This window comes from Bipolaris maydis, assembly GCF_028858645.1.
Source record: "Bipolaris maydis strain C4 unplaced genomic scaffold PSV08scaffold_10, whole genome shotgun sequence".
NCBI classification, from domain to species: domain Eukaryota; kingdom Fungi; phylum Ascomycota; class Dothideomycetes; order Pleosporales; family Pleosporaceae; genus Bipolaris; species Bipolaris maydis.
The window spans coordinates 22611-47616 of NW_027093866.1; the positions used below are offsets into that span (position 1 = coordinate 22611).

At 42.6% G+C, this 25006-nt stretch overlaps 6 protein-coding genes across 6 annotated transcripts; 3 read left to right on the forward strand and 3 right to left on the reverse strand.

The window, feature by feature from the left end:
• Window positions 1-5931: 5931 nt before the first annotated feature.
• PSV08DRAFT_372316 (tryptophan synthase beta subunit-like PLP-dependent enzyme) lies at window positions 5932-7870 on the reverse strand (the record flags this gene model as incomplete). Its single annotated transcript, XM_066093219.1, has 6 exons — window positions 5932-6315; window positions 6472-6594; window positions 6648-7011; window positions 7077-7352; window positions 7408-7597; window positions 7684-7870. 6 exons carry the CDS (start codon window positions 7868-7870, stop codon window positions 5932-5934), a joined length of 1524 nt encoding a protein of 507 aa, XP_065948753.1.
• A 1192-nt stretch (window positions 7871-9062) lies between these two features.
• PSV08DRAFT_183768 (uncharacterized protein) lies at window positions 9063-11063 on the forward strand (the record flags this gene model as incomplete). Its single annotated transcript, XM_014217938.1, has 1 exon — window positions 9063-11063. One exon carries the CDS (start codon window positions 9063-9065, stop codon window positions 11061-11063), a length of 2001 nt encoding a protein of 666 aa, XP_014073413.1.
• Window positions 11064-12060: 997 nt separating this feature from the next.
• PSV08DRAFT_410768 (uncharacterized protein) lies at window positions 12061-14455 on the forward strand (the record flags this gene model as incomplete). The annotated part of the gene is made up of 2 exons (XM_014217939.1): window positions 12061-12698; window positions 12756-14455. 2 exons carry the CDS (start codon window positions 12061-12063, stop codon window positions 14368-14370), a joined length of 2253 nt encoding a protein of 750 aa, XP_014073414.1. The 3' UTR covers window positions 14371-14455.
• On the reverse strand, window positions 14212-15351 carry PSV08DRAFT_410769 (S-adenosyl-L-methionine-dependent methyltransferase). The gene has a single exon (XM_014217940.1). It carries the CDS (start codon window positions 15243-15245, stop codon window positions 14388-14390), a length of 858 nt encoding a protein of 285 aa, XP_014073415.1. The 5' UTR covers window positions 15246-15351; the 3' UTR covers window positions 14212-14387.
• A 543-nt stretch (window positions 15352-15894) lies between these two features.
• Window positions 15895-17895, forward strand: PSV08DRAFT_363580 (POT family-domain-containing protein; the record flags this gene model as incomplete). Its single annotated transcript, XM_014217925.1, has 7 exons — window positions 15895-16105; window positions 16174-16354; window positions 16417-16565; window positions 16623-16731; window positions 16792-16931; window positions 17001-17187; window positions 17256-17895. 7 exons carry the CDS (start codon window positions 15895-15897, stop codon window positions 17893-17895), a joined length of 1617 nt encoding a protein of 538 aa, XP_014073400.1.
• Window positions 17896-19052: 1157 nt separating this feature from the next.
• PSV08DRAFT_184237 (male sterility protein-domain-containing protein) lies at window positions 19053-19904 on the reverse strand (the record flags this gene model as incomplete). Its single annotated transcript, XM_014217910.1, has 1 exon — window positions 19053-19904. One exon carries the CDS (start codon window positions 19902-19904, stop codon window positions 19053-19055), a length of 852 nt encoding a protein of 283 aa, XP_014073385.1.
• Between the last annotated feature and the right edge of the window lie 5102 nt (window positions 19905-25006).

The window sequence follows — 25006 nt, forward strand, 5'->3', positions numbered from 1 at the left end:
TACGAGTTCTTTAGACTTTACTATTTCCTGATTTGGTAGAGTAAGCACTCTACTTTGATCTTTTCTCGATCTTGTCCAGTTTACTAGTTCAGTCTTTGAGCTGTCGAATTGGATGGCTAGCTCCTCTGCTAGTCTAAAGAGATTCTGAATCTCCTTTTCTAGTAGCTTGATATTTTTCCTTACTGACGTAGATGATATCGAGATCTGGAGGTCGTCTATATAGGAGGAGGAGTAAGTGCTCTGGCTATTCTGAATCGATTCAAACAGCGGTTTTGAGTAGATTAGGAATAGGATAGGCGAGGCTGGGCTTCCTTGAGGGGTACCTGTTGCGATCTCCTTTGGCTTCTCTGTTTGTCCATCAAAGGATAACTGTAGGACCCTATCTTCGAAGAAGGACTTTGTCCAGGCTAGTAGACAGCAGGGTAGGCCTTGATCTTTCATTGCTTCTAGTAGCTTGTTTTTTGAGACGTGGTCGAAGGCTCCTTTAATATCAAGAAAGATAGTAGTAGTAATCTTTTGCTTTCTTTTCTGCTGTTGTATATTGTTGTAGAAGAGTAGCGCAGCGTCGATAGCGGATTTCTTCAGTCTTCCTCCTAGTTGAGAGGGGTGGAGTAGATCTGTTGTTTCCGCTAGTGCGCCTAGTCTCCTAGCTACTAGCCTTTCTAGTACTTTACCTAGACAGTTTAGGAGTGAGATCACCCTATAAGCCTTAGGGATTGAGTAGTCAGGCTTGCTTGTCTTTTTTAAGATGACTCCCTTTGCTTTTCTCCAGCACCTTGGGTGGTAGCCTAGGTTGAAGAGAGTAGAGTATATCCTAAATAGAGCTTCTGGCTGCGCTAAGTAGACCTTTCGGATCACCTCCTGGCTGATCAGATCAGGCCCTGGTGATGTAGCCTTCACCTTGCAGCAGGCAAAGTGGAGTTCGTCCTCTGTTAGGGCAGGCCAGGTCCACCTGCCGTCTCCCCTGTAAGTGTGGAAGGAGGGGGTAGCTGTCGTAGGAGGCGGAGGAAAGAGATCCTCTCTAAAAGCCTTACACTTTTCAGTAAACGACTCCTTACCTTTGATAGTAGGTATTCGAGTACTAAGATTATCTTTTGTGTATGCTAGGGCTTTAAAGATCTCCTTTGGCGAGTCTTTTTGGAGGAAAGCCTCCCAGTGGCTCTGTTTAGCTCGTCGAATAGCTTTTAAATATCTATTTTTCGTACGTAGATACTCTCTTTTCCACTGGTAGAGGGAGCTATTATTTTCCTTTGCTGCCTCCTTCTTGTAGGCTCTATAGGCTCTACTTAGGTGTCGCTTACGGCTATCTAGTTCGCTAGTCCACCAGGGCTTCGTCTTTGGCTTTTGGTTAACTAGTGGAGTTGACTTTTCTAGCGCTTTCTGTATAGCTCTCGTAAGATCCTGGCCTAGCTCGTCTAGCTTAGTTTCTAGCGGGATATTTTGTCCTAGAATAAGCTTTCTTGAGGTGTAGTTCGAGCAAAGAGGTAGTGTTGATAGGCGCTTCTCTAGATCTAGGGCTTTGATCTCCTGTCCTAGCGTCTCCTTGAAAGTCGTCCAGTCCGTTCGTTTCGTATTATACTGTTTTGGCAGGCTAGCTGGCTGGCTAGGTAGCTGGCTAGTAGTATAGATACTAAATAGAATAGCGTGGTGGTCAGAACCTACTTCAGGTATAGTCTGCCAGTCCTGGATATTGGCAGCTGTATTGCTGGTTGCAAAAGTAAGGTCTAATACGCTTTCTTGCCGCATATGAGATCTCAAGAAAGTGCCTGCCCCTGGAGTATTTAGTAGAGTGAGATCTTGAGTATCTATCCACTCTACTAGCTCCTCTGCTTGTGTGCTAGGGCTGCGCTCCTCTAGGCTCCACCTAGGATGGTGGGTGTTGAAGTCTCCTAGGATAATTGACTGAGGCTGTAGGGTCTCCTGCAGGAGGCGCCTCTGGATCGTCGTCTTATTTAGCCCTTCTTGAAGGCTTTTTTCGTTATAAATGTTATAGATATAGAGGCTAGAAGTAGAGGCTAGTACTTTGATAGCTAGAAAGTCGTTATCGTCGCTAATAAAGGGATTAACCTCTACTTCTAGGTCCTTTCTAATATAGAACAGTACTCTAGGCCTTAAGGAGGTATCCTTAGGGGTAGGTAGTATCTGAGTAAAGTTCTGGTGAGCGGTAGATCTAGTGTTTGCGTACGAGGATCCCTTAGGTAGCCAAGGCTCCTGCACTACAATGATTTTGGCGTCTGCTTTAATAGCTAGATCTAGCGCGCTCTCAGTAGTTGGACTATTTCTATTAACATTTATTTGTAGGACTTTTAACATTCTAGTTAGAAGAGGTAGTCCTAGCTATCCTAGCTTGTAGGATATCACATTCGTGGCTATTAGCTGCGTGAGGTTTGCTACAGTTGACACACTTAAAAATAGTGTGTACGCAGGCTTTGCCTTTAGTAGGGCAGGACTTGCATTTATGTAGGCTGGTGTGGTGAGCCTCGCTGCACATCTGACAGGCTACTCTCGCGCACCTAGCCTCGAGGTGGCCAAATCCTTGGCATTTTGAGCACTGCTTTGAGTTATTGATAACTCGTAGCTTCTCTGCTCTTAGGCTCTCCCCTAGGATATAGAGCTTTCCTCTAATAGCCTTAAGGGCCTCCTCTTCGGTCGCAAAGGCGACGCAGGCAGAGCCATAGCTCTGCTGTCCTCTCTTAGACTCAGGGGTGAGCCAGAAAGGATTGCCTACTACTTTAAGGCCTTTGTTGAAGGTCTCAATCTCCTCCTTAATTACCTCTAGGCCATGGTTCGTAGGTAGTTTGTGAATAACTACTTTAAACCACGAGGTAATAGGCTGCGCTGCCTTAAAGGCTACTAGATCCTTCCAGATACTCTGGTTTTCCAGCAGGTAGTTGGCTGTAAAGGCAGGCGTGGTAGTGACTACCTTATTCCCTTTTGAGGATAGCGTGACTGAGGCGACTACAGGCGATTGCACTCCTCCTTTCCCGGTGAAGGCTTGGTTGAAGGCATTTCTTAGCCTGAGGGCGTCAAAGGCAGCGGGGCCTCCTTGGTTGACTAGGACTAGCTGCCTCTCCTTTAGGCTAGGCAAAAAGTAGCTTGCATTAGATCGTAAAAATATTGTCTATCTTACTATTCTTAGTTCTACTAGACTATCTATCCTATCTTCCTAATTCTTAGTGAGATATTTAAGATAGTATGCTATTCTAAAGCCTACGCCTATCTAAATCTTAATAGAATAGCTATTCTTAGTGAAATAGTATATGTGACTCCAAGCCCCGTAATCCCTATTACCTTCTAATATAGACGTAGTTAGCCTTCAACTTTATTATCCTACGTTAAAGAGAGAATTCTTCTTAATTCCTTGTAACACTAAGCGTCCGTCGCTTAGGAAACTAAGATACCATCGAGCAGCTTACTAGAGGGCATTCAGCCCGTTCTAGCTCTGCCGAGTCCAACTCTTCATTAGGCTAGAATAGTTAGGATTAAGGGCGTTAAAAGTAATATACTTCTAATGAGATGCGCAGACGCGTCTTCATCGGCGGGAACACAAGAGATGAATTCAATCAATCGTCTATTATCACATTCATCAAAGACCTTTTCTGAACAGCATATTCTAATAATTAAACATCTATGTGCAGTACGCAACAGCGACGTCAGATGTGACAATATAGTTTATAGCACAATAGTTTCCTTGTCCATGACAATAATTCCCAAAGTACTTGAAGGCATTGGTCTTAGCTTATTATTTAGAGAGAGTAAATGCGGACTTACACAGGTTTGAACATTCTGTCCATCTAAACTAGTACATCTCCCCCACCCAATTTCCCATTCTGGTGTGCATGTCTATTAATATTAATATAAAAATCTACAAAGTAGATCTAGTCTTTACTTACCCCAATCAAATTAGAGTGTTACAAGTAACAAGAAGGATTCTCTCCTTGACGCGGGATGACGAGGTTAAAGACCAACCACGTCCACGTCAGAAGGTAACGACCATCGCGGGGCTGGAGGTCACGTGATATGTGTGCTCCCGCCAAGAGCCCTGCTCCCGGAGCACGGGGGGCCTTGGGAGAATTATGCTCCCACTGCTCCCAAAGAAAAGGGAGAATAGGGAGCACCAGGACAGAAACAATGAGGATATAAGGATGGATGGATTTCATTATTACTCTCGTTGTGGTCAACTCAAATTGTACTTTCTTACTAGTATCTTTACTTAACAAGATTGTTACCTGTTAGTCTATAGCAATATAGATTAAGTTGTCTAACCTTTTGTTACCTTTCTATCCAAGCACACCACTCCACTGTCTCGCCAGACAAACTTCACGGAACACTAACGTAAGGCTCATCGGCCATAGTGGCGGACCCGACCGGAGCAGTATAGACCCAAACCCCGTGTAACATAGAGCTTGCTTGTGGAATCGCAAGTATTGGTGTCACAATAATTAAAAAAGTAAAAGCTGAGAGCTTCATAGTTCTCTTATAATAAAGGATAATATGTAAGGTAGGTAACAGAATATGAAATAAAGTGGTAGCGAAGACTTCTGGTGAAAGAAAGAATAGCAGTTAATATACGTACATACGTAGGCTAGGCGGGGTGGTAGTAGCGTAGTAGTGGCACAGTGGTGAAGGGCCTAATAGTAATTTTAATATTAATATAACGTCAGCAGAGGCTGAAGCTTTAGAGGAACTAGATGGGTCTAATGCTGCGGACGGGCCAGTGGTAGATCATGTCTTCTGATATTAATATAACGTCAGCAGAGGCTGAAGCTTTAGAGGAACTAGATGGGTCTAATGCCGCGGACGGGCCAGTAGTAGATCACTTCTTCTAATATTAATTTTATTAGGCTGTTATGAAACTAAATTAGCTCCGGCCTTTTAGGAAAATTTTTGTAAAACAAAATTGCGGGATTTATTAGAACTAGTTATGTAGATATTCGAATTAGCAACCACGCGTAAGCGCCTATTCTTAGCTCTACCTATTAAAACCGTTACGCCCGCCTATTAACTAGATTCGAGTCTGGGTACAGAAGACGGGTATAGGTTAGGGATTAAAGAGGGGTGTCGTAACTCGTGAACCGGGGGTTACGGATTAGCTAGATGGGGGAAGGACCCTAAAGCTAAGCCTATCGGGGCACGCATAGCTAGTCCAAGCTTTCGAGTGATGAGGGCAAGATTGAATGCCGCCGAGCTTCGATCAACATCAAAAGGCTCTGTCATCGTCCCTTCTGTGCCACTTTGCTGTCGTGATTCCTGCACAATGCCTCAGGGGATTCATGACTAGAGTAATCTTGCGCCGGGAATACCCCGAAGGCTTCTTCATGTCCTTACCATAGCATCAGTAGAGCTACTATTACCCAGAAATCCAACGCCAAAGTACTACATACTCTCGTATACTTGGGGCCCGATAAAGTTCCATTTAGTATGATGCTATGAATTTAAGGGGAACACCCTGGAAGATTCCTGCAGTCAGCCCTAACTTTGCCTTCTCGCTAAAACAATTCGAAGATGTCTTGCGTCGTGTTGCCAAAGAAGTCAATCGTGTCTGTGGAGATATCGTTTCTATCAACCAGGGGAGGAACCCGGAAGAAATCGCTGAAGGCATGGATCAGATAGGAAAGCAAATGCGAGTTTTCAAAGGAGCACATCAAGTTTGTGTGTGGTTGCATTGCTCATCGAAGAAACAATCTGAGAAGATCAAAGAATGAGAAGAACGTTTCTTGGAGTTTTCCGACGTGCTTGACTGCCCGGAAGAAGCAAGACATGCACATGCGGACCCTCCTGACGAAGGGCGCGCTATTAAAACCCTGGATAGCGCAATAACAGTGCTTAGGTCGTGGACAGGTGAATTATGGTTAGGTTATTTCGACCTTCTGTTGAGATTCAAGGATAGGAATGAGGATAAGATACAATTGTTTCTAATAACTCTTTAGACTAAGAGATTTGTTCTATCTGTTCATATAGCGCTATGAAGCCGCCCCTGACCGGAAACGCTTCGACATCCTGGTAACGTAAAGCAGAGCCGACCAACTGTGATGCAAATCCATCATAACAAAGTATCAATACCTTCTTCTTACCATACCTTACTTCTGTAAGCAGCCATGATACTTCTGGTTCTTTCAGCCATTTTCGCATACTCGTCCATACCCTAGAGACTTCTTGAGGGTTACTAAATAAGTCTCCGCCAGCCAGTCCTTCAAAAAGGCCGGGAAGTGGTGTCGAGACAGAGTCGAGAATGTGACTTGCGCGGAAATCACAAGTGCTTCTCAGGTCCATGATTAGTGTCGACGAGACTTTCGTGACGTGCTGGTGTGCGACCTTCGTCTTCAGGTGGCCATCAAGCCTTCGTCGGGCGTGGAACAATCCGCACCAGCGACTGAAATATTGTAAGGCTTTGCTTTTTTCAGTACGTTGATCACGCTTGTTGCTGGTCAACCTGAGTGATTCGCTAGAAGAATCGAATTTGAGGGTGACAAGACCGCCCATATCGGCTTTTCCATGTCTATTCTGATGGCCAGTACCGAGCAGTTCCAATGCCTGAGCACTATCCAAAATCCATCTTGGGTCATGCTTAGTCTGATCGCACTGCAGCAATATCTAAACATTGATCATCGTCAGTTGTTATGGTCTGGGAACACTGTCAGACTTACCTCATTCTCAATATGTGGAAATTCTTCAGCACCCAACCTGTCGAAATATTCAGATAAGTACTGGTATGGAAGATCAGAACAAGTGAAGACGCACGAGATCTCTCCTGTTGTATCGTCAACGAGCTCTTCTAAAGTTCCGGCTTTCTTCAAGTCATCAAGATACTGCAGCAGACCCTGTAGTGCTTCTCCTGAAGACGGGCCACATATCAAACCCTCCCGCGAGAGTTTCATTGACATGCGATAGGATTCGACCGACGATACTTCCACGCGCGCATCAATTGCTTGCTGCCAAGGAAACGGGGAGCTTTGGAATCCTTCGTAGTACCTTGGACCTGGAACTGGATCACCTGCAATGTTGAAGACGCTGATAGCGCGTGACTAGATTAGCATTGTCTCATATCCGAAAAATCACTGAAGCGTTTTGCCTACCCTAGAACTCTTATTGATGGTTTACCAGACTTCAAAGCCACTCCAGTCCCAGTGATGCAACCTCCTGTCCCCACCGTCGTGCTGAACAAATTGATCTCGGGTAATTGCTGGAGTATCTGGGGACCAGTCCAAGTCGCATGTGATTTCCAGTTTTTCTCATTGTCATACTGACCCAAGTACACCATGTCATCGCTTGTGGCTGCTTTTCTCCTTAATCTTGCCATAATCCCTGCCGGATCAGTGGGCTCTTGTTGTGCTAGTCCTGAGAAAAGACACCTTTGTTCTGATGTCAGTTCCATAACACATGGAATTCCGTTCTTAGGAAACATACGGTTTTATGCCGAAGAAGCGTAACAAGTTTAAAGACTCTCGGGACTTTTTATTAGTAACGTGCGCCTCGACATCTTCATTTCCCCATAGAACTCTGGCGATAATGCCCAAAGACAGAATAGTAGATCCAGAACTTGCTTCTGCAATTTTTCGTGTTGCTGCTCTTGGTTCGTCGCGAAGCATTTGCAAAGCTGGATGTATCGTCAGACTTGTTGAATTTAAGCTCACATTGTGCCTTCACACGATATTTAAGAAGATTGTTTTCAGAAACTCTTACCAGGTAATGACTTAACATTTTGCGCTGGTAGGCAGGTCATCATCTTTGCGTATATACGGACTTTGTCTTTTTGGTATGGGTTGAGACGATCTGGTATCTCGACCAAGGGCAATGGAAGATGGAAATCTGGATTGAAATATTGGCCAACCGATTGTGGGCCCCGAAACACGTTGTTGTGGACAGCCATGACTATGGTTTTTGTAATCAGGATAAATACCAGGTACGCTGATGGAAGACTTGAGATATCCCTCTGGTGACTTTACCACGAAGCACAAAGCTAACAAATAAGGTAAAGCATACCGATCCATTTCGACCACTTCGTGTGGGCAGTCACATAACTTGACTTTGTGGCTATTTTACGAAGCATGATGTGACCTCCGTAAGTCTCATTCTGCGGCCTTATGTTAGCGCTCACAGCTGTCCTAGAGAATCACTGCACCACAAACCGTCTATTTTTGGTCGAGGTTGAAGTACCAAGCTGTTCGTGAGCATTATTACCAGGATCCAAATTAACTGATCCTTGTTAGCGGCTTGTACAAATGAAAACTGTCTGCAGGTCACTATCCAGCCGTGCCCCCATTTTGCGCTAAGCATTGTGGAGATCTTGGCTGCTTCTGCCTTGGTTGCTTCGTCAGGCATAAGTAACATATTTTGCGCCTAAGATAAGTATGTCATCCGGTATGGAAGCTTGACGAAGCACATCCCGAACGTAATCTGCTCAAACGAACGCACATATGATTAACGGCGCCGTGATACTTACTTGGCAGGGTCCAATATGGCAGGTAAAGATCTACTAATCAATGCCCACCCATGCGTCCTCTAGCTCGACATTGCACAATGGCGACATATGCGGGTCCAGACCGTTGGCAGCATTCACAACCCTACAACAATTTCTCGCCAATTACTTGGCAGATATACATAGTGCATCAGCATGCTGAATTGCAGGCTGGAGTAACTGCCGGGCGCAACAAGAGACACTCTTGCATGATAGCGCGGCTTCTACGGATTTCATTATAGTCACGTAACGCCAAAAAGTTTTGCGTGTTCATGCACCACAACTAGGTCAGCCATTTTTGAAGTTGATACTTTGCACAAACTTGACAATTGGCATTTGATCAAGTTAAGTTTCAAGAATTGCTCCCATTGGTGCTAGATTACTACAGAATCTACGCTCTTCGAGAATCTGCTCGAAATCACCCCAGAATATACTTTGCCATGGGTCAGTCTACGCTTCAAGGGGCTGTTGATCAATTAACGACTTACAACTTCTCAGCAGTATCGATTCCGTCACCATTTCCACTACTGCGGTGGCAAATTGATCAAGGTTCAGGTGAGTGCTGTCCTTTCTGCAACATCTCGAACATTTTCTCACTATGTACATGAATGTACTGACAGCTACAGTACTCTTCAAATTGCTTGAATTAACCGTATCCGGTCAATCCTCTTTGGAAAATGTGTGGTGGTTAGACCTAAAAGTCACCAGAAATGTCTCTGGTCATTTCGCATCGATCCCAGTCACAGTTTCACCACAGAATATTCTCGCCTCAAACAAGAAATCCAACCCCAGCTGGACCAAGCTTTTTGATAAAACTGCAGGCGAGGTACTGTCAAGCGACGACGCCATAAATCCACGCAATCGCACGATTATCAGACTTTTGTTCAGCAAGAATCCTGGGCACGCGGTGCGATCGGATTATCTAGTTTACAGATTGGCTGGCGCACAGTACGTCGCTTCTGTGAAATCTTTCTTAGATCCCCGGACCAATGTTGCTGAAGTAGCTCCGGAACTTTACAGGTCCATCACGACTTTGAGCGACTTCACCAAGTTGTTCGAACATGCAATTGGTGGTATTGTCAGCAGTAGCCCAGATGAACTTTTTACCGTCGAATCGTGGCAGCAATATCTCGACGGCGAGCTCATCAAACGTCTGTCTGTACCATGGATATTTAGGCAACCTTTGAAATCATATCGCGTTTTCTGGGTCCAAGGCCGCGCGGACATTGGGTCAAGCATCCAATTCTATGAAGCTGCAAGAGCACTTGGCATCACGATCGTTGTTCTCGACCAACCTGGCCACTGGCTTCAGGATGACACCGGTCCACATGCCCAATATCGCGAAGCATTCATACCCATCAGTGTCGATGGGGATGAAGGCCTCACGCAAAGAGTTGTCGAAGCCGTGCGGTCTTACCCGCACAGGGTAGATGGAATTGTGACTATCAGCGACGTTCGTTTGCCTTTCGTCGCTCGCGCCTGCGAGATACTCGGACTACCTACTTCACCATCAGCTGCTTACATCCTTGCAGGCGATAAAGGTGCCACAAGAGAGCTGGAGGATGCTGCTGCTGATAAAAAAGAGGGCTTTGTACTTAACGCCGCAGATGAACTTGATACCTTCCTTGAGCAAGCGGGGAACATGATAAAATACCCTCTCATCGTCAAGCCGTGTAGTGGATGGAACAGCGATTGCGTCGTCAAGGTCCAGAATCAGGATGAGTTGTTTGCTGCTGTTCTTCGCGCATCTAGTAGACATGCAAATTCACCGAATTGCAGCACGAGAGTTGTTGTTGAACCGTACATCGAAGGACCTGAGGTAGATGCGAACTTTGTCATTCTTGATGGAGAAGTCTTATTTTGCGACATTTCAGATGATTTCCCAAGCACAGGTGACCACTCTGGGAACTCGACAAGCATTCCGGCAGCCAATTTCATGGAAACATTAATGGATATACCCACCAATTTGCCAAGCGAGGAACAGGAGTTAATGAAGTCAAGCTTGAAGGAAAGCATAGTTCGTCTTGGCTTCAAGTCCGGTGTCTTCCACTGCGAAGCGCGAGTTCGAAATTCCCGCGCGCAATACAAGCACGGCCTAGACGGTATTTTGGACATGTCTGTGTCAACGCGCACGGAACCAATATCACCACCATCATGCTACCTGCATGAGGTAAATGCTCGATCTCCTGGGTATATTAATTGCGTTGCTGCTCTTCTTGCGTACGGGGTAGACTACTACGCTATTCGCCTTCTTCTAAGCCTGGGTCCTCAAGAAAACGAACGAGTGAAAATCCTGGCACAACCTTTTCTCGGAAGTAAGCCACAGTATATCTTGGGTGTTGTTGTCCTTCCCCCTACTCGATCGGGTATCATGGCCTCGGAGAATGCTGTGGAAGATTATCTTGTTGAGAATCCGGACATTCGTAAACACGTAGTCCACCATCAGACAGTAAGGAAGAAGGGCGAATTCGTAGAGGGACCAGACTCAGATGAGCTACTAGCGGTTGGATACATCATAGTGGCCAGCAAGACCAGTAGACGACAGTGTCTTGAGCTAGCTAGACAGATTTCGGAAACTTTCGATTACAAACTAGAGAGCGATTAGGAATATAGCCCCAACGTTGACACAAGCTTCCAATCACATTTGCCCAGGTGTGGCACCACTCTGAGGCTGTGATTTGTTAGTGCTAGCAGTCCCTAGGAGAGCATCTTGAGAGTCTGTCAAATTCCACGCTTTCTCTTGCCCGCAAGATGAAGCCACCCAATCGTCGGGACTAATTGGTGGTGCAATTTACAGATAAGATGCACAATGGGGCGAGGATCCCCGGCTAAAAGAATCCCGCTAAATTTTCTGGCACTTTCGATCGTTTCCTAAGGTTGTAGGTGTTTGGCCAACCACCCTGGGCTCTGCTACCAAGACGGTTGACTTGTTTCTTGCTTATTCCACAACTCACTAGAGCACTTTTTAGAGTGTTGTGGATGGATGGTCTGGTGCAATCTTTGCGATGAGTTATTATTTCTAAAGAGAGATCTTGGCTGAGTACTGCGAGTAAGGGTAAATCAAGGCTGGGATTAGCGACTTGGTGAGTACACAGGCGATACACTTGGGTTAGCGGGCCGGGAAGCGGGGCGTTTCCTCTCGTCGGCAACAATCTGACCACTCATTCACCCAATGCCAAGATCTTGGACATTGCCAAGGCTACCAAGCTTACCGCAATGGGTCAAAATAGCTCAAAGGGCCTCACGGCCATGTGTGCGCGGCGGAGGCTTCTTACGACGGGGACCGTGGCTTGAGTCTCGACAGGTTTTTACTGGTGTACTATACTGGCCCTTCTGTGTTCTACCTAATAATTCAGGACATTCTGTTCGTTAGGAATGTGTAAATGTCCTTGGCATGGCATGAGCGGCACTGGCGAAATCTCGACCCTGTCAAGGTTATATGTTGATACTGCGACGCTTTCTACAACAGACCGGAGAACGGGCCGTAGCTGTTTGCGCCTTACTTTGCATACCTTTCCAGCAGGTCCCCATACAAAAACTGCGCCGTTGCTAGCCAGCAGGACAATCTTGTATGATCGACGAGCTGTGTGGAACTGTGTACAATGACACCAATACGCACATGGCTGTTCTCGAGCCTGACTGCTTTGCAGCTCTACATTGAGGGTATCAAGGCTGATGGTACTGGCCTTATTGGATATGGGAAGACGTTGTACAACCCGACTTGTTCCTTCGCCTGCCGCAATGTCATTCGGAAGCAGACCCTCGCTTGCACGCCAACGGACAGCTCGACGAACCATGGAACAGCGCACAACCCCGTCTCGACACCGGCAGAATGCTTTGTCCGAGACAAAACGTTCCTCAAGACCATGGCACTTTGTATCGATGTCTACTGCTCACTGAGCGACAAGCCATCAAAGAGCCTCCTGAAAGACTATTGGGCCTCTCATCTCGGAACTGGCACCCTAGGTAACTACCAATATGTCCCAGCTATGTCATATGAAGAAGCGCTCGCTGCTGCACGGGAAGATGAGCTCAAAGCCAGGGCAGATCCGGTCAATCAGACTACCGCAAAGGTCCCCGCAGGTTTGAAGCCATACAAAGTAACAAGCCCTCTGGCCCTGACTACTGGTGGAAGTGGTGCCCTGAACGAGACACGTTTTGTGGCGCCCGTGCAATGGCAGTTACAGTGGAACTACATGTCGGATTTTGAGATCAACGAAAAGGGTCACAGCACGATGGCGTGAGTATCACCATTGACCTAGACTGCTTGGAAAGCGCAAACACTAACCTAGACAAGGATCATCATCGCAGCCGTCGCAATCTCCCTACCGGTCCTACTGTCCTTGCTTCGTTTCGTGCCAGGCCTCTCAGCAAATTGCGGCTGGAGCAGTTTCAAGTCGCTTCTTATATATCCCGCGGCCTTTGGAAAAAAGCACCGCGAGCCCGTAGCAGGAGGTTTAGTTCCGACCCGCGGACAGACTCTCTACATCATTCTCATCAGCTTGCTCAACCTCATCTTACTCGTCGCGCCGTACACCATCAAGCAGCCCCAGGCGAGCTTCCTTACCAAGGGCAAACAACTTCTCAGCATCATCGGCAATCGTGCCGGATCTATGGCCATGGGAAACGTCATCGCATTGTTCCTCTTTTCATCGCGAAACAGTATTCTGCTGTATGTGACAGATTGGAGCTACAGCACATATCTCCTACTCCATCGTTGGCTTGGCTACTGGGCTTTCTTGCACACTATGATCCATTCCGTTATGTTGTGGAGATATTACATCCTTGCGGGCTCCTATTCCGCTGAAATATTGCGTTTGTACTGGCAATGGGGAATAGTCGGCACTGTCGCTGCCTGTGCACTGATACCATTCTCTCTGCTGACTGTCCGACAAAAGTTCTACGAATTCTTCATCATCTCTCACGTCATTCTATCTCTTCTTTTCCTCCTTGGATTTTACTACCATATTTGGTATGTCTATACCTGGAGCTGGGGCTACGAAATTTGGATGTTCGTTGCAGCGGGAATGTGGGCACTTGAGCGTCTGATTCGCATCGCTCGCATGGTGTTCCAAGGAAGTAGGACGGCCATCATAACCGTGATCCCACAAACAGAAGGTGAATACATCAGAATTGAAGTCGAAGGAAAGCAGCTCAAGTCTGGCGTGGCCTACATCTGCTTCCCGACACTTAGCTGGCGATTCTGGGAAACGCATCCTTTTTCAGTCAGTGGATACGTTTCAGGTTGTTTTCCGGATCATTCCCATCGTTCCAATTCTAGTTCCGGTTCAAATGCCAGTCCCCGGCTCGATGATACCAAAGCGAAGGATGCTTCTGCAATGATTACGGCATCTACAGCGGTAGACAGCGAGACTACTCCAGTCCGCACGACATTCTTCGCTCGCACGCGGGGCGGAATTACTAAAATGTTACAAGAGAGAGCCGCTCGTTCAGAAGGTCAACAGATTCGAATGCTGGTTCTAATCGACGGTCCTTACAATCACTCAGGATATATTCATTCACAATTTTCACAGTGCAGCAGTATACTCTGCATCGTCGGCGGAGTCGGCATTACAGCTATACTACCTTTCCTGAAAGAGTGTGGAGACAAAGACACAGAGCTGTTTTGGTCCAGTAGGAAATCTGGACTCGTCGATGATTTGACACCAACACTGGAGTCCCTTTCTCCAGATATTAAGGTGAAAACATTGGTCGGCGAGCGCTTCGACCTGGATATGATTATTCAGCAGAGCTTGGTCCGTCACGAAGCCAGTGGCAAGGGACCTATGGCAGTCTTAGTTTCCGGCCCACCAGGCTTAGCCGACGATGTTCGCTACAAACTCATCAAGGCTGCGCGAACTTCGAAGAAAAGTCAGCCATTCATTTTGATCGACGAAGCCTTTTCTTGGTGATTCAATGTAAAAGGGGTTCAAATATCAAGTTGATTAACACAAATAATCTCTGTACATATCAACAATCTCCACGCATCTTCTGCCGCTATGAATCGCCTCATTCTTTCCCTTAACACTTCAACCTGTTCTTCTGTGTATCCAAACTTCTTCGCAGCTTTGCGATACTCTGAATTCTCATCAGCCAGCATATTCAGCATGGACCCCGCATAGGCCTGTCTCTCCTCTAGCGTGATATTCGACATGACGCTCGCCGATGCCGTTATCTGATCTCTGCAAAATCCCGCCTCTAGTGCCTTTGTGATCAAACGACGACCCATTTGCGTCTCAAGACCACGCATGCGGTAAATACGTTCTTGGATCTCATCCGTCTCGGGGCACGGCGGCCATACGACTTGTGATTGCGTGTCGCCATCACGACATGCTACGATGCCACCATTTGGTTTAGCCAGGATTTTCATCTGTTGCAGGACAGGGGCAGAGTCTGGTATACAGATGAGCGTCGTGTGTTCATGGACGATGTCGAAATTGCCGATTTCATCCGCGGTCAGGAAGGACTCTGGGCGGAGAATGTCGCCGACGCGGAAATCTAGGTTGGTGTTGGGAGCATTCTTTTCAATGTTTGCATTGTTATGCTCTATGATGGTGCCGCTTTGGTCAAGACCGATGATCTTGGCTTGTGGGAAGCGGCGGGCTAGATCGAACGTTATGCTTCCTGGGCCACATCCGACATCGAGGAGGGAGAAAGTTGGCGGGAGGGATTGTAATGTTGGAAGAAGATATCCTAGGCAAGTTGAGACGTTGCGCAGTTCGAAATTCTTTATGGTAGTGTCGTTGTATGCGATGTGGAACTTTGCGGAGCTGGAGTCTGTGCTCATTGCTACGGAATGATTGGACTGCTCTATCCGGATCTGCTTAGCTCGAAGTTCGAAGCAAACTGTTGCACCTCAGAAACTCCTGGATGCGGATACTAAACTAATGAGTGCAGTGTGAAGCAATCTGTTCAAAAAGCGAAAGAGATGTTTGCATGACATGACGTGTGCGTTGTATCCTCCTTCCTAGAGTTGATATCGTTTAGTCCAAAAAGTCGCCATGCAAAGGAAGGTGACACAGTTGAGGCAATCTCCATTTCTTGGCGGTCTCCCCAAGCGATGTGGCTTGCAGAGCAAGTTTGAGGCAGTTGAAGTACGATCCTTAGCGTCTTGGCCCACATGCGGTACTTCAAAGTCCAAATCGAAGTAATTCATCGGGGATACGTGACAAGTCAGAGACAGACTACTTTCTTCCAGAAAGTGATCTTGCATATTATTGGTGCCAGAACGGCTCCTAGATGCACACGGCCCGGAATTCCGACATGGACTCGTAGCAAACGTTCACTGGCCTCGCACTTGGTCTATTGTTTCCGATTCATTCTTCTGAAATATCTTGTAGTGGAGCAAGATCGTTTGTAGATGGTAGTTACCAGCGGTTTGCAAGTGTTGCAAAAGCTCTCCGTTGTTGTCAATCATAGGCCGCAACTCTCATATCATGAGAATCACGCAGGAAGGCGCCCTCGAACCGGGTACGAAAGATCAGGTCTCGCCTCTGAATTTGGGCATATCGGAACGTCGAGACGCCACTGAGGCAGAAATACGCGACCTCCCACATATCGTCGACAGTGTACCATTTGTAGCCTGGGCGGCTGCCCTGATAGGAGCTGCAGAACGCTTCGGATACTACTCGACGGTCATCACTTGGCGTAAGTACATATCTGGGTCAATCATCTCGCAGAGTCTATATTTATGCTAAGACAATGTCCCGCAACAGAAAATTACATGCAGCATCCCCGAGGCAATCCCAGTGTGCCTGGCGCACTTGGACTTGGACAGTCGACCTCGTCGATGATCTCAAATGTCTTTTTTGTCTTCCAATTCTTGACTCCCTTGATGTTTGGCATAATATCTGACACCTGGCTGGGGCGTTACAAAACACTTTTATTAGGCCTATGGTAAGCGATACTGCTAATCGACGTCTATGAGCTTCGTTGCTAACCAAGTGGGTGAGATACAGCCTCTCATTATGCGGCAACCTGGTCATGTGCACTACATCAATACCCGTAGCTCTTGAAAACGGGGCTGGCCTACCAGGTTTGATTTGCGCAATGTTCTTGATTGCATTTGGCGTCGGGGCTACGAAGGCCACAATATCCCCTTTGATAGGTATTATAGCACTTTTATAGCCCTCGATATTTTAAGAGCCAGTTAACTAGAAGGCAGGCGATCAATTGCCACAGGGCCAACCTCAAGTCGTGCGCCGAAAAGACGGTAAACTTGCAATCATAGACAGCTCGCGGACCTTGCAATTCCTGTTCAACGGTTTCTACTGGTAAGTTGACATAGCCGCGCAAGGAAAATGATTACGCCGAATATGCTAAGGTCTGGAGAGGTTCACAAATATGGCCTCTTTGTCTTCCATTCCCGCAACGTTTCTGGAGCGACATGTTGGGTTTTGGATGTCATATGTCGTTGCGACAACATCGCTGTTCATCGCGGTCACAATGCTAGTTCTATTTAGTTCTAAGTTGGGTGAGACACACACACCCCCACCCCCCCTTAGCTGGACGGGACTCAGCCCTGATACTGATTGCTACTCAGTCAAAGTAACGCCGGGCAAAAACTGTCTCCCTCAAGCAATTCGTGTCCTAGTCGCAGCAGCACGCAGTGGGTTCAGGTTGGATCACGCAAAACCAAACTATCAACAAGAATCTCGCAGTGTGATTGTCACATGGAATGACAGCTTTGTTGATGAATTGAAGATCGGCTTGCACGCGTGCCGTGTGATGTACGTTTTTGAATTTTTCATTCAAGTACGAATCGCGTCATGGAATTGACTAACGTCATCTCGCATAGATTCTCGTTTGTGTTCTTTTACCTCGCCATTACCCAAATGCATAACAATCTCATCTCCCAGGCTGGGCAGATGGACTTGGCTGGGGTACCAAACGACATGATCCAAGCAATGTCTGGAGTTGCTTGCGTCGTCTTTGGCCCGATCATTCAAACTCTCTACAACTGTCTTGCCAGAAATCGCATCGCATTCGGCCCCATAAAACGCATTACAGTGGCTTACTTAGTTTGTGGGGGCGCCATGGCATATGCGTCAGGACTTCAGAAGCTGATCTACAGTACTGGTCCATGCTACGACGCACCTCTGGCTTGCGCGGCCTCCAATAATGGCCGTATACCCAATAACATCAATGTATGGATTCAGTTACCAATCTATGTAGCGTTGGCAATCGCTGAGATTCTTGGCCTGGTGACTGCAAGTCAATATTCATACAGTCATGCGCCAAAGGATATGAGAAGCGTAGTGCAAGCTATGGTCCAGCTCAGTGCATGTGTTGGTTCAGTTATAGGCATTGTTATTAGTCCAGCAGCACGCGATCCCTGGTTGGTCATAGTCTATGCATCCATCGCTGGAGTTCTAGGAGTATGTTCAACGTTTTTTTGGCTTTCATTCCGTGACCATGACACGGATAACGGAGCTTAAACTATTTTACGTAGATAATACTATATATACTCGATCAATGCGGGTACCCATTCTTAAAACCTCCTCTACAAGACGAATCGATTCACATTTTTATCTAAGTTCACTATCTATGTATCAAAGACACATAAATACTAACAAGTATTTATTAGACTTGAAATTCTTAGATAGAAGTAAATGGAATTCCAGAGCTAAAACTCTACGGAACTCCTTTTCCAAGATTAGGGTTAGAGAAATTAACTAGAACTTTCTCCTTACTTATACTGCATAAAATACCCTTTCTTGACCCAGAAACGAAACATACTACGAAACATCTCCGCAGTGAACGGGAAACAAACTATGTCGACAGCATCTGCCAATGCCTCCTCGGTATTGTCGGTTCGATAAATCGGCGTTTTTCGGCTCGTCTCAAAACGAGCGAGTTCTCCTAGAACCGGCTCGCGGAGGAGAGGCATCAGGACTAACAAAGGACTGTCATTGAGATTCTCGTCTTCGCTTACGGCTTTCAACCATTCCTGTTATACAACCAGTTCGACAGGGTAACCAGCGTCGTGAAGGAGCTTCCCAGTTCTCTCCAAACTGAATGATTGCTTCGGATCCGGTGAGAGGATACTATAGAATTGTTCAACGTTCGAAGTTGAACGTGAAATGTGGTAGATAGCTGCGCATGCATGGTCGACGGTGACATAATCCCATCGCAAGTCTTTAACTAGTGGAAAGAGCCCCAGCTTTGCACTGCCTATCGCAACCCGTGCAAAGAAATCGTTGGGATTGCCAACACCTCGCTCGCTATCGCAAATTACGGTTCCCAAGCGGTATATCGAGATAAGGAAGCCACGATCACGGGCACGGCGCATCAAACTCTCAGCCACCCACTAGCTCTGAGGATAGTCGGTGCCGTGTAATGAGATTGAATACGTGGCTCTAACGCCTCGTCTTCTAGTAGCGATTTTGTCCCGTTTACAAGACCGGTTGCTCCCCAAGCATCAATCGTTGATGCATAATGGATACATGGTTTTGGGCAGGCCAATGCTGGAAAAATCCAACACCATTTTGGTGCCAAGTACGTTCGCCTCGGAGTACGTTTGGTAAGGCTGGCAAAAGTTGACATGTGCGCCAAAATGGTATATCACGCTAGCGGATCTGGCTAGGCGATCGTATTATTCATCCGCCAGGCCAAAGTGGTGCGTTGCAAGGTCACCATCCACCACACTGATGTGTTCTTCAACCTTGCCGTCCCAAAGGCCATATTTCCTAAACGCTTCCCGCAAACGTGCATTTGCGGAGAGGTCGTTCCTCGACCTGATTAAACATATAATCCGCGACTCAATAGCCACAGTGGAAGAGAGGTGTTTCAGGAAGTATGACCCAAGGAAGCCCGTTGCACCCGTCAAGAAAATATGCGCCTCCTCAGTCCCAGTAGCCGTCGAAGTAGAACCATCTGAGGGTAGTATGTCACCAGTTACACATGAGTCAGTCTTCAGTCGCTCGATCACCGCAATTTTCTTGGTAGCTTCCCCATCTTTTACGGACTCGATGAACTGAACCGTTTTCCCAAAACGTGAATTATTGTAAAGATTCTGTAGGCTGATAAACTTCCCCAAGGTCTGCCTGATCTTCACAGTCAAATGAGCAATGTGCAGAGATGTGGCGCCTAGGTCAAAGAAGTCGTCATCCTCATGCGCCGCATGTATGCCCAGAACATCTTTCCAGATTTTCTCAAGCATGCTTCTCACATCATGTTGTGTGCCTGCGTTATTCCTAGGTAGCTTCTTGCTAAGTTCGCTTTCGAAAGCGGCGTTATCAATTTTCTCATGGGAGTTAAGTGGGAATTTTTTGAAGATGATAACCTGGCCAGGAAGTATATACGCTGGCAAATATTTCGAACCGTTTTCTTGTAGATCCGTGGTTTTGTTTATGTCATCCTCCTGTGATAAAAAGCAGGCCACAAGTAGCGGCGCGGACTTGGTATCTGGAGCTTTGAATTGGAGAACACAAACAGCCTGGACCATCTGGCTCTATATAAATGTTGACTCGATCTCGCTGGGCTCTGCCCTATAGTTGTTGTGCTTGATCTGCCGGTCATTCTTGGCCAGCATAGTAGAGAACTCCTGGCGCTTCTTTCCTGAAATAACTCAACTCTCCTTTTTTGAACAATGGAAGCCGATTTTCTTCGGAGGCAGGGATAGTAGCACTATTCAGAAATCTTCTTTGTTTTTCTTCAGTTCCATTCAGATACCTAATGGAGAGCCCTGTACCACTAATGTAGATGTCTCCGAGCTCCTCCTCTGTTGTAACTTTCCGACCATCTTTGTCCAGCAGTATTACTTGCATGTCTCTGACGGATTTCCCGATTGCAACTTGTGTCACTTCTGCTTCTTGATGATCTACCAGAGGAAGCGTCACAACTGTCGTCGCCTCCGTCGGACCATATGCATTCCATACCTGCTGAGGAGGATTGTTTCTGAGAACGTTTCTAATCGCAGCCAAATTTAGCGCAGAACCTGCTACGAACAGTAGCCTCAATCTAGAGAAAGCCTGAGGATGGTGAAATGCAATTAGATGGAAATGACTGGTAGATAAACATGCAACTGTAGCACCCTTCTGGGAAAGGAAATCCCGTAACTAGAAGCCGTCAACTGTTACTACTTGTTAATCAAGCTATTACTAAAAGCTATTATACTATTATCTAGCAATATTTATCTATTACGCTCTAGATTACGTAAGCTACTACTAATAAGATTCTTCTAGAACCTAAGATAACTAATATATATAGCAGTAGAATTTAGCTCTCGTCTTTTAGGAATATTTTTATTAAATAAAATTTTAGAATTTATTTAAACTAGTTACTAGATATAGTTAATAAATATACTAGTTTAGCTAATATAACGCTATTCGCTCTAATAAAATATTTAACGTGTTTTACCACTGAGCGGGCTACCCCACCAAGTGGGCCACCTCTCCACACTATTACACCTTTATAATTAAATTACGCAACACTATAATAATTAAAAGTATTAAGTAGAACGAGATATTATTCTTTAGACGCGTCGCTATCCTCTATATCCTCTAATTCTACTTAATAAGTGTAAGAGTTATATCTAATTTAGCTATAACGTCTATAGCGCTATTTACTACGCACTCTTTTTATAGACGTTATACTATTATTATATCTATTACCCTCTACCTTAGTAATCTAATTAGCTATCTAGCTAATTATCTAGAACTTCTTTACTTATACGTAGCGCCGCTTATAAGTTTTTTACTTTATTAATACTTTAATAGCGTCTTATAGGCGACTTATTTCCTCCTATATTAATACTATATAATAAGCTATTTACAAGGCTCCCTTACTTAACTACTATATTTACTTCTTAAGAGAGGTTATAAGAGACCTTTGCTAGATTTATATATAGTTTTAAATAAGCGTAGTTTACACCTCTATTTTACGCGCGTTACGCAGCGTTTTTAGCTCTTAGGTAGTAGTCTCTTACGCTAGTAAAGTTAGTATATATAGTATAACGTTAAGCTATAATAAAATAATATAGTAATTATATAGAGTAAGCCTAGTCTCTTAAAACTCTCTATAGATATTCTCTAGTATAATAGTCTTATAATAGGCCTATTTAAACGCTAGTAGGAAGGTTTCTTTACTAATATAGTAGATGCGATTACGTACTAAGACTAAGATAGTATTACTATACGCGCGCTTTAATAGTAAGAAGTGTTACACGGGGTTTAGATCTATACTTCTCTTGCTAGGTCCTACACTATAGCTAGTGAGCTTTACGCTAGTGTTCTGTAAAGTTATCTAGTAATATAGTAGAGTAGTGTGCTTAGATAGAAAGGTAATAAAAGGTTTAATAAACTTAATCTATATTACTATAGACTAATAAGTAGTAATTTTATTAAATAAAGATACTAATAAGAAAGTATAATTTAAGTTAACTATAATAAGAGTAAATAATAAAATCTATCTATCTTTATATCCTTATTACTTTTAATTCTACTATCCTATCTATCTTATCTTAGCGGGATAGTTAGAATAGTGCTACTATCGTATTATATACTGCTATCTTAGATAGCTAGCCTTAGTAGAATAGTATATTACATAACTCTAAGCTCTATAATAGTTATTACCTTCTAATATAAACGCTTATAGGCTCTTCGCCTCTTTATCTCTTATTAAGAAGAGAATCCTTCTTATTACTTATAATATTATCCCCTCTCTTAGGCGTATTATTCTAATACTCTAAATTATTATTCTACTATATTATATATTAAAGCGTTAGCTATATAAAAGGTTAGTAGGCCCTAGGCTATTATAACTATTCTTTTCTTAACTTTAGCCTTTCTAACTATACCTAAGGTCCTATCTTCTTATACCTATATTCGCGCTTAAAAGTTAAATAAAGAGCGTTATTATTATACTAATTATATAATAGAATAAGGGAATAAAATAACCTCTTATTATTATTCTTATTATAAGAAGAAAAATCTTTACTATTTTATAGATACTATAACTAGCTATTACGCTAGATATATTTCTATAAAAGCTAAGTATAGATTATTTATTTCTAAGGAAGAGTAGAAGAAAGTTTAGTAAGAGTATAAGTAGAAGAAGCTTAAAGTTACTTATACTAAAGAGGACGCTACGCGTCTTTATTATAAGCTTCTAAAGGTAAAGTCTCGCGAGCGTTTATTTACTTATTATAACCTTACTATTCTTATATTCTAAGATTATATAAAAGAGAAGAAAGAGAGGAGCTTAGCCCCTAGTATAAATCTTCTATTAACTAGACTATTACTATCTAGACCCTTAACTAACCTAGGCTAGTTATAGGCTAATTATTCTTCTTCTTTTTATTCTTGATTCTTTAATTTCTTTCTATTCTATAAGAATTTAGTTTTTATTTCTATAGGTATCTCTAATAATACTTACGTACCTATAACTTATAGTTTATTAGATTTTCTTTAAGTTCCTAAGTATTATAGCTCTTAGGCTATCCTTACTACTTAACTAAGTACTTTTACTAACTACTAATTTTCTATAAGTTTTTAATTTCCTTAACCTTATACTTATTATCTTTAAGCTCTATATCTATTACTAGCTTAGTATTTAGAGTTACTAATTCTAGAAGTTTCTTATAAAAGATAAAGTAGATTTATATACCTTATAAGAGTTTTAACTTATAGTTTACTTTTCTTATTTCCTCTAAAATCTTAAATAGTCTTACTTAGAGGTTATCTAATTTTCTATATAATTATTTAGTTTTTAAGTTTTATTATAATAGAAAAACTTTATCTCTCTTTTTAAAAGTTAGTTCTTTAATTCTTTATTTATTTACTACTTTAGATATATATTATAAGGTTCTATTAAGCTATATTCTAACTTAGCTCTTTATATAAATCTTATATAAGCTTTACTTTATTATTAGTACTTACTATAATACTCTTAATATTCTTTAAATCTTAATAAGCTACTAGCTTATATTTATAGTTTGTATAGTATAGTAAATACTTTATTATTATAGATTTTATACTATTATAAGCTAGTTACGCTATTAGTAATAACTCTACTTAGTTATCTTATAATTTATTAGTATATATTTATAGGTACTATTTTAATATCTAGTTTATTTATTCTATTGAGCTATTTATTTCTAAGTTAAAGCTTATTAAAAGCTTCTTTTTAATTCCTAGCTTTACTAGGAATATATTCTAGTATTTAGATATAAATAGTTTATTATAATTAGTAATAAACTTTTTAAGTATCTTATACTTTAATACTAATACTTTAGTAACTTTATACCTCTATTCTTTTACTATAATAGTCTCTTCTATAGGTATAAACTTAACTACTTTAGTTAATTAGTCTATAATTACTAAAATTATATTATAAAATTAAGCTAATTTTAGTTTTAATAATCTTAAGAGCTTTACTATTAAGTCTATTATTATACTTATTTATAGTTTAGATAGTAGCTATAAAGGTTATAATAGACTATAGAGCTTATATCTCTTAAGCTTATTTTTATAATATATTAAATAGTTACTTAGTATTTTCTATATCTTTATATATATATATAGTATTAAAAATATCTTAGATAAATATCTAACTATTTTTTTAATTTCTATATATCTATATTCTATAAACTTATATAGTTCTTATATAAGACTTAATCTTATATATAGAGATATATATATTTAATTCTTTAGAACTATATCTTAGTACTCTTATTTATTATTTAATAGTTTATTAGAGTCTACTTTATTAGTCTTAAACTACTAGCTAGCTGCTTACTACTACTATTATTATTATAGCGTTTCTACCTACTTAGCTACCTTAGCTACTTTAGCTAGTTCTAGCTAGTTATACTTTAGACTATTATTAAGTATTATCTTAAGTAAGGTATTATATAGTTCCTTATAACTCTCTTCGCGTAAATTAGACTTTCTACTTAAAGCGTCTACTACTCTATTAAGTATTTCTATATAGTTGTTATAAGCTAAGGTAAGCTACTTATAAGTAATTAGTTTAGAGGATCTAAAAGATAAGACTGCGCTATAATTCTTTAACTATACTATAGTTATATAACTAATTATATATAATTAGATATATCTAGCTAATTAAAGCGTAATTATTAATAATTACTTTATTAATTGTATATAATTACTTTAGTAGCTAATTAAAACTATACCTTTTACCTAACTATTTATAACTACTATATTAATTATATATAATTACTTCTACTCTCTAGTATATAGTATAGGTATTAAGCTCTTATATCTTAATATATTTAACTTAAGTTTTAAGTATAAGTATAATATAGAGAGTTATTCTACTTATATATTACTATCTAATATTACACTCTACTACTCTATCTATAAAAACTAACTAATAAGAAGCTTAACACTAGAAGTCTTATATTACTTCTACTTAAGCTATACTCTTAATATTAGGGCGCGAATATTAATAATTACTTTATTAATTATATATAATTACTTTAATAGCTAATTAGAACTATATCTCTTATCTAATTATCTATAATTACTATATTAATTATATATAATTACTTCTACTCTTTAGTATATAGTATAGGTATTAAGCTCT

Coding starts and splice junctions, on each gene's coding strand:
- PSV08DRAFT_410769 (XM_014217940.1), bottom strand. CDS start 15,245: ATGAGCACAGACTCCAGCTCCGCAAAGTTCCACATCGCATACAACGAC.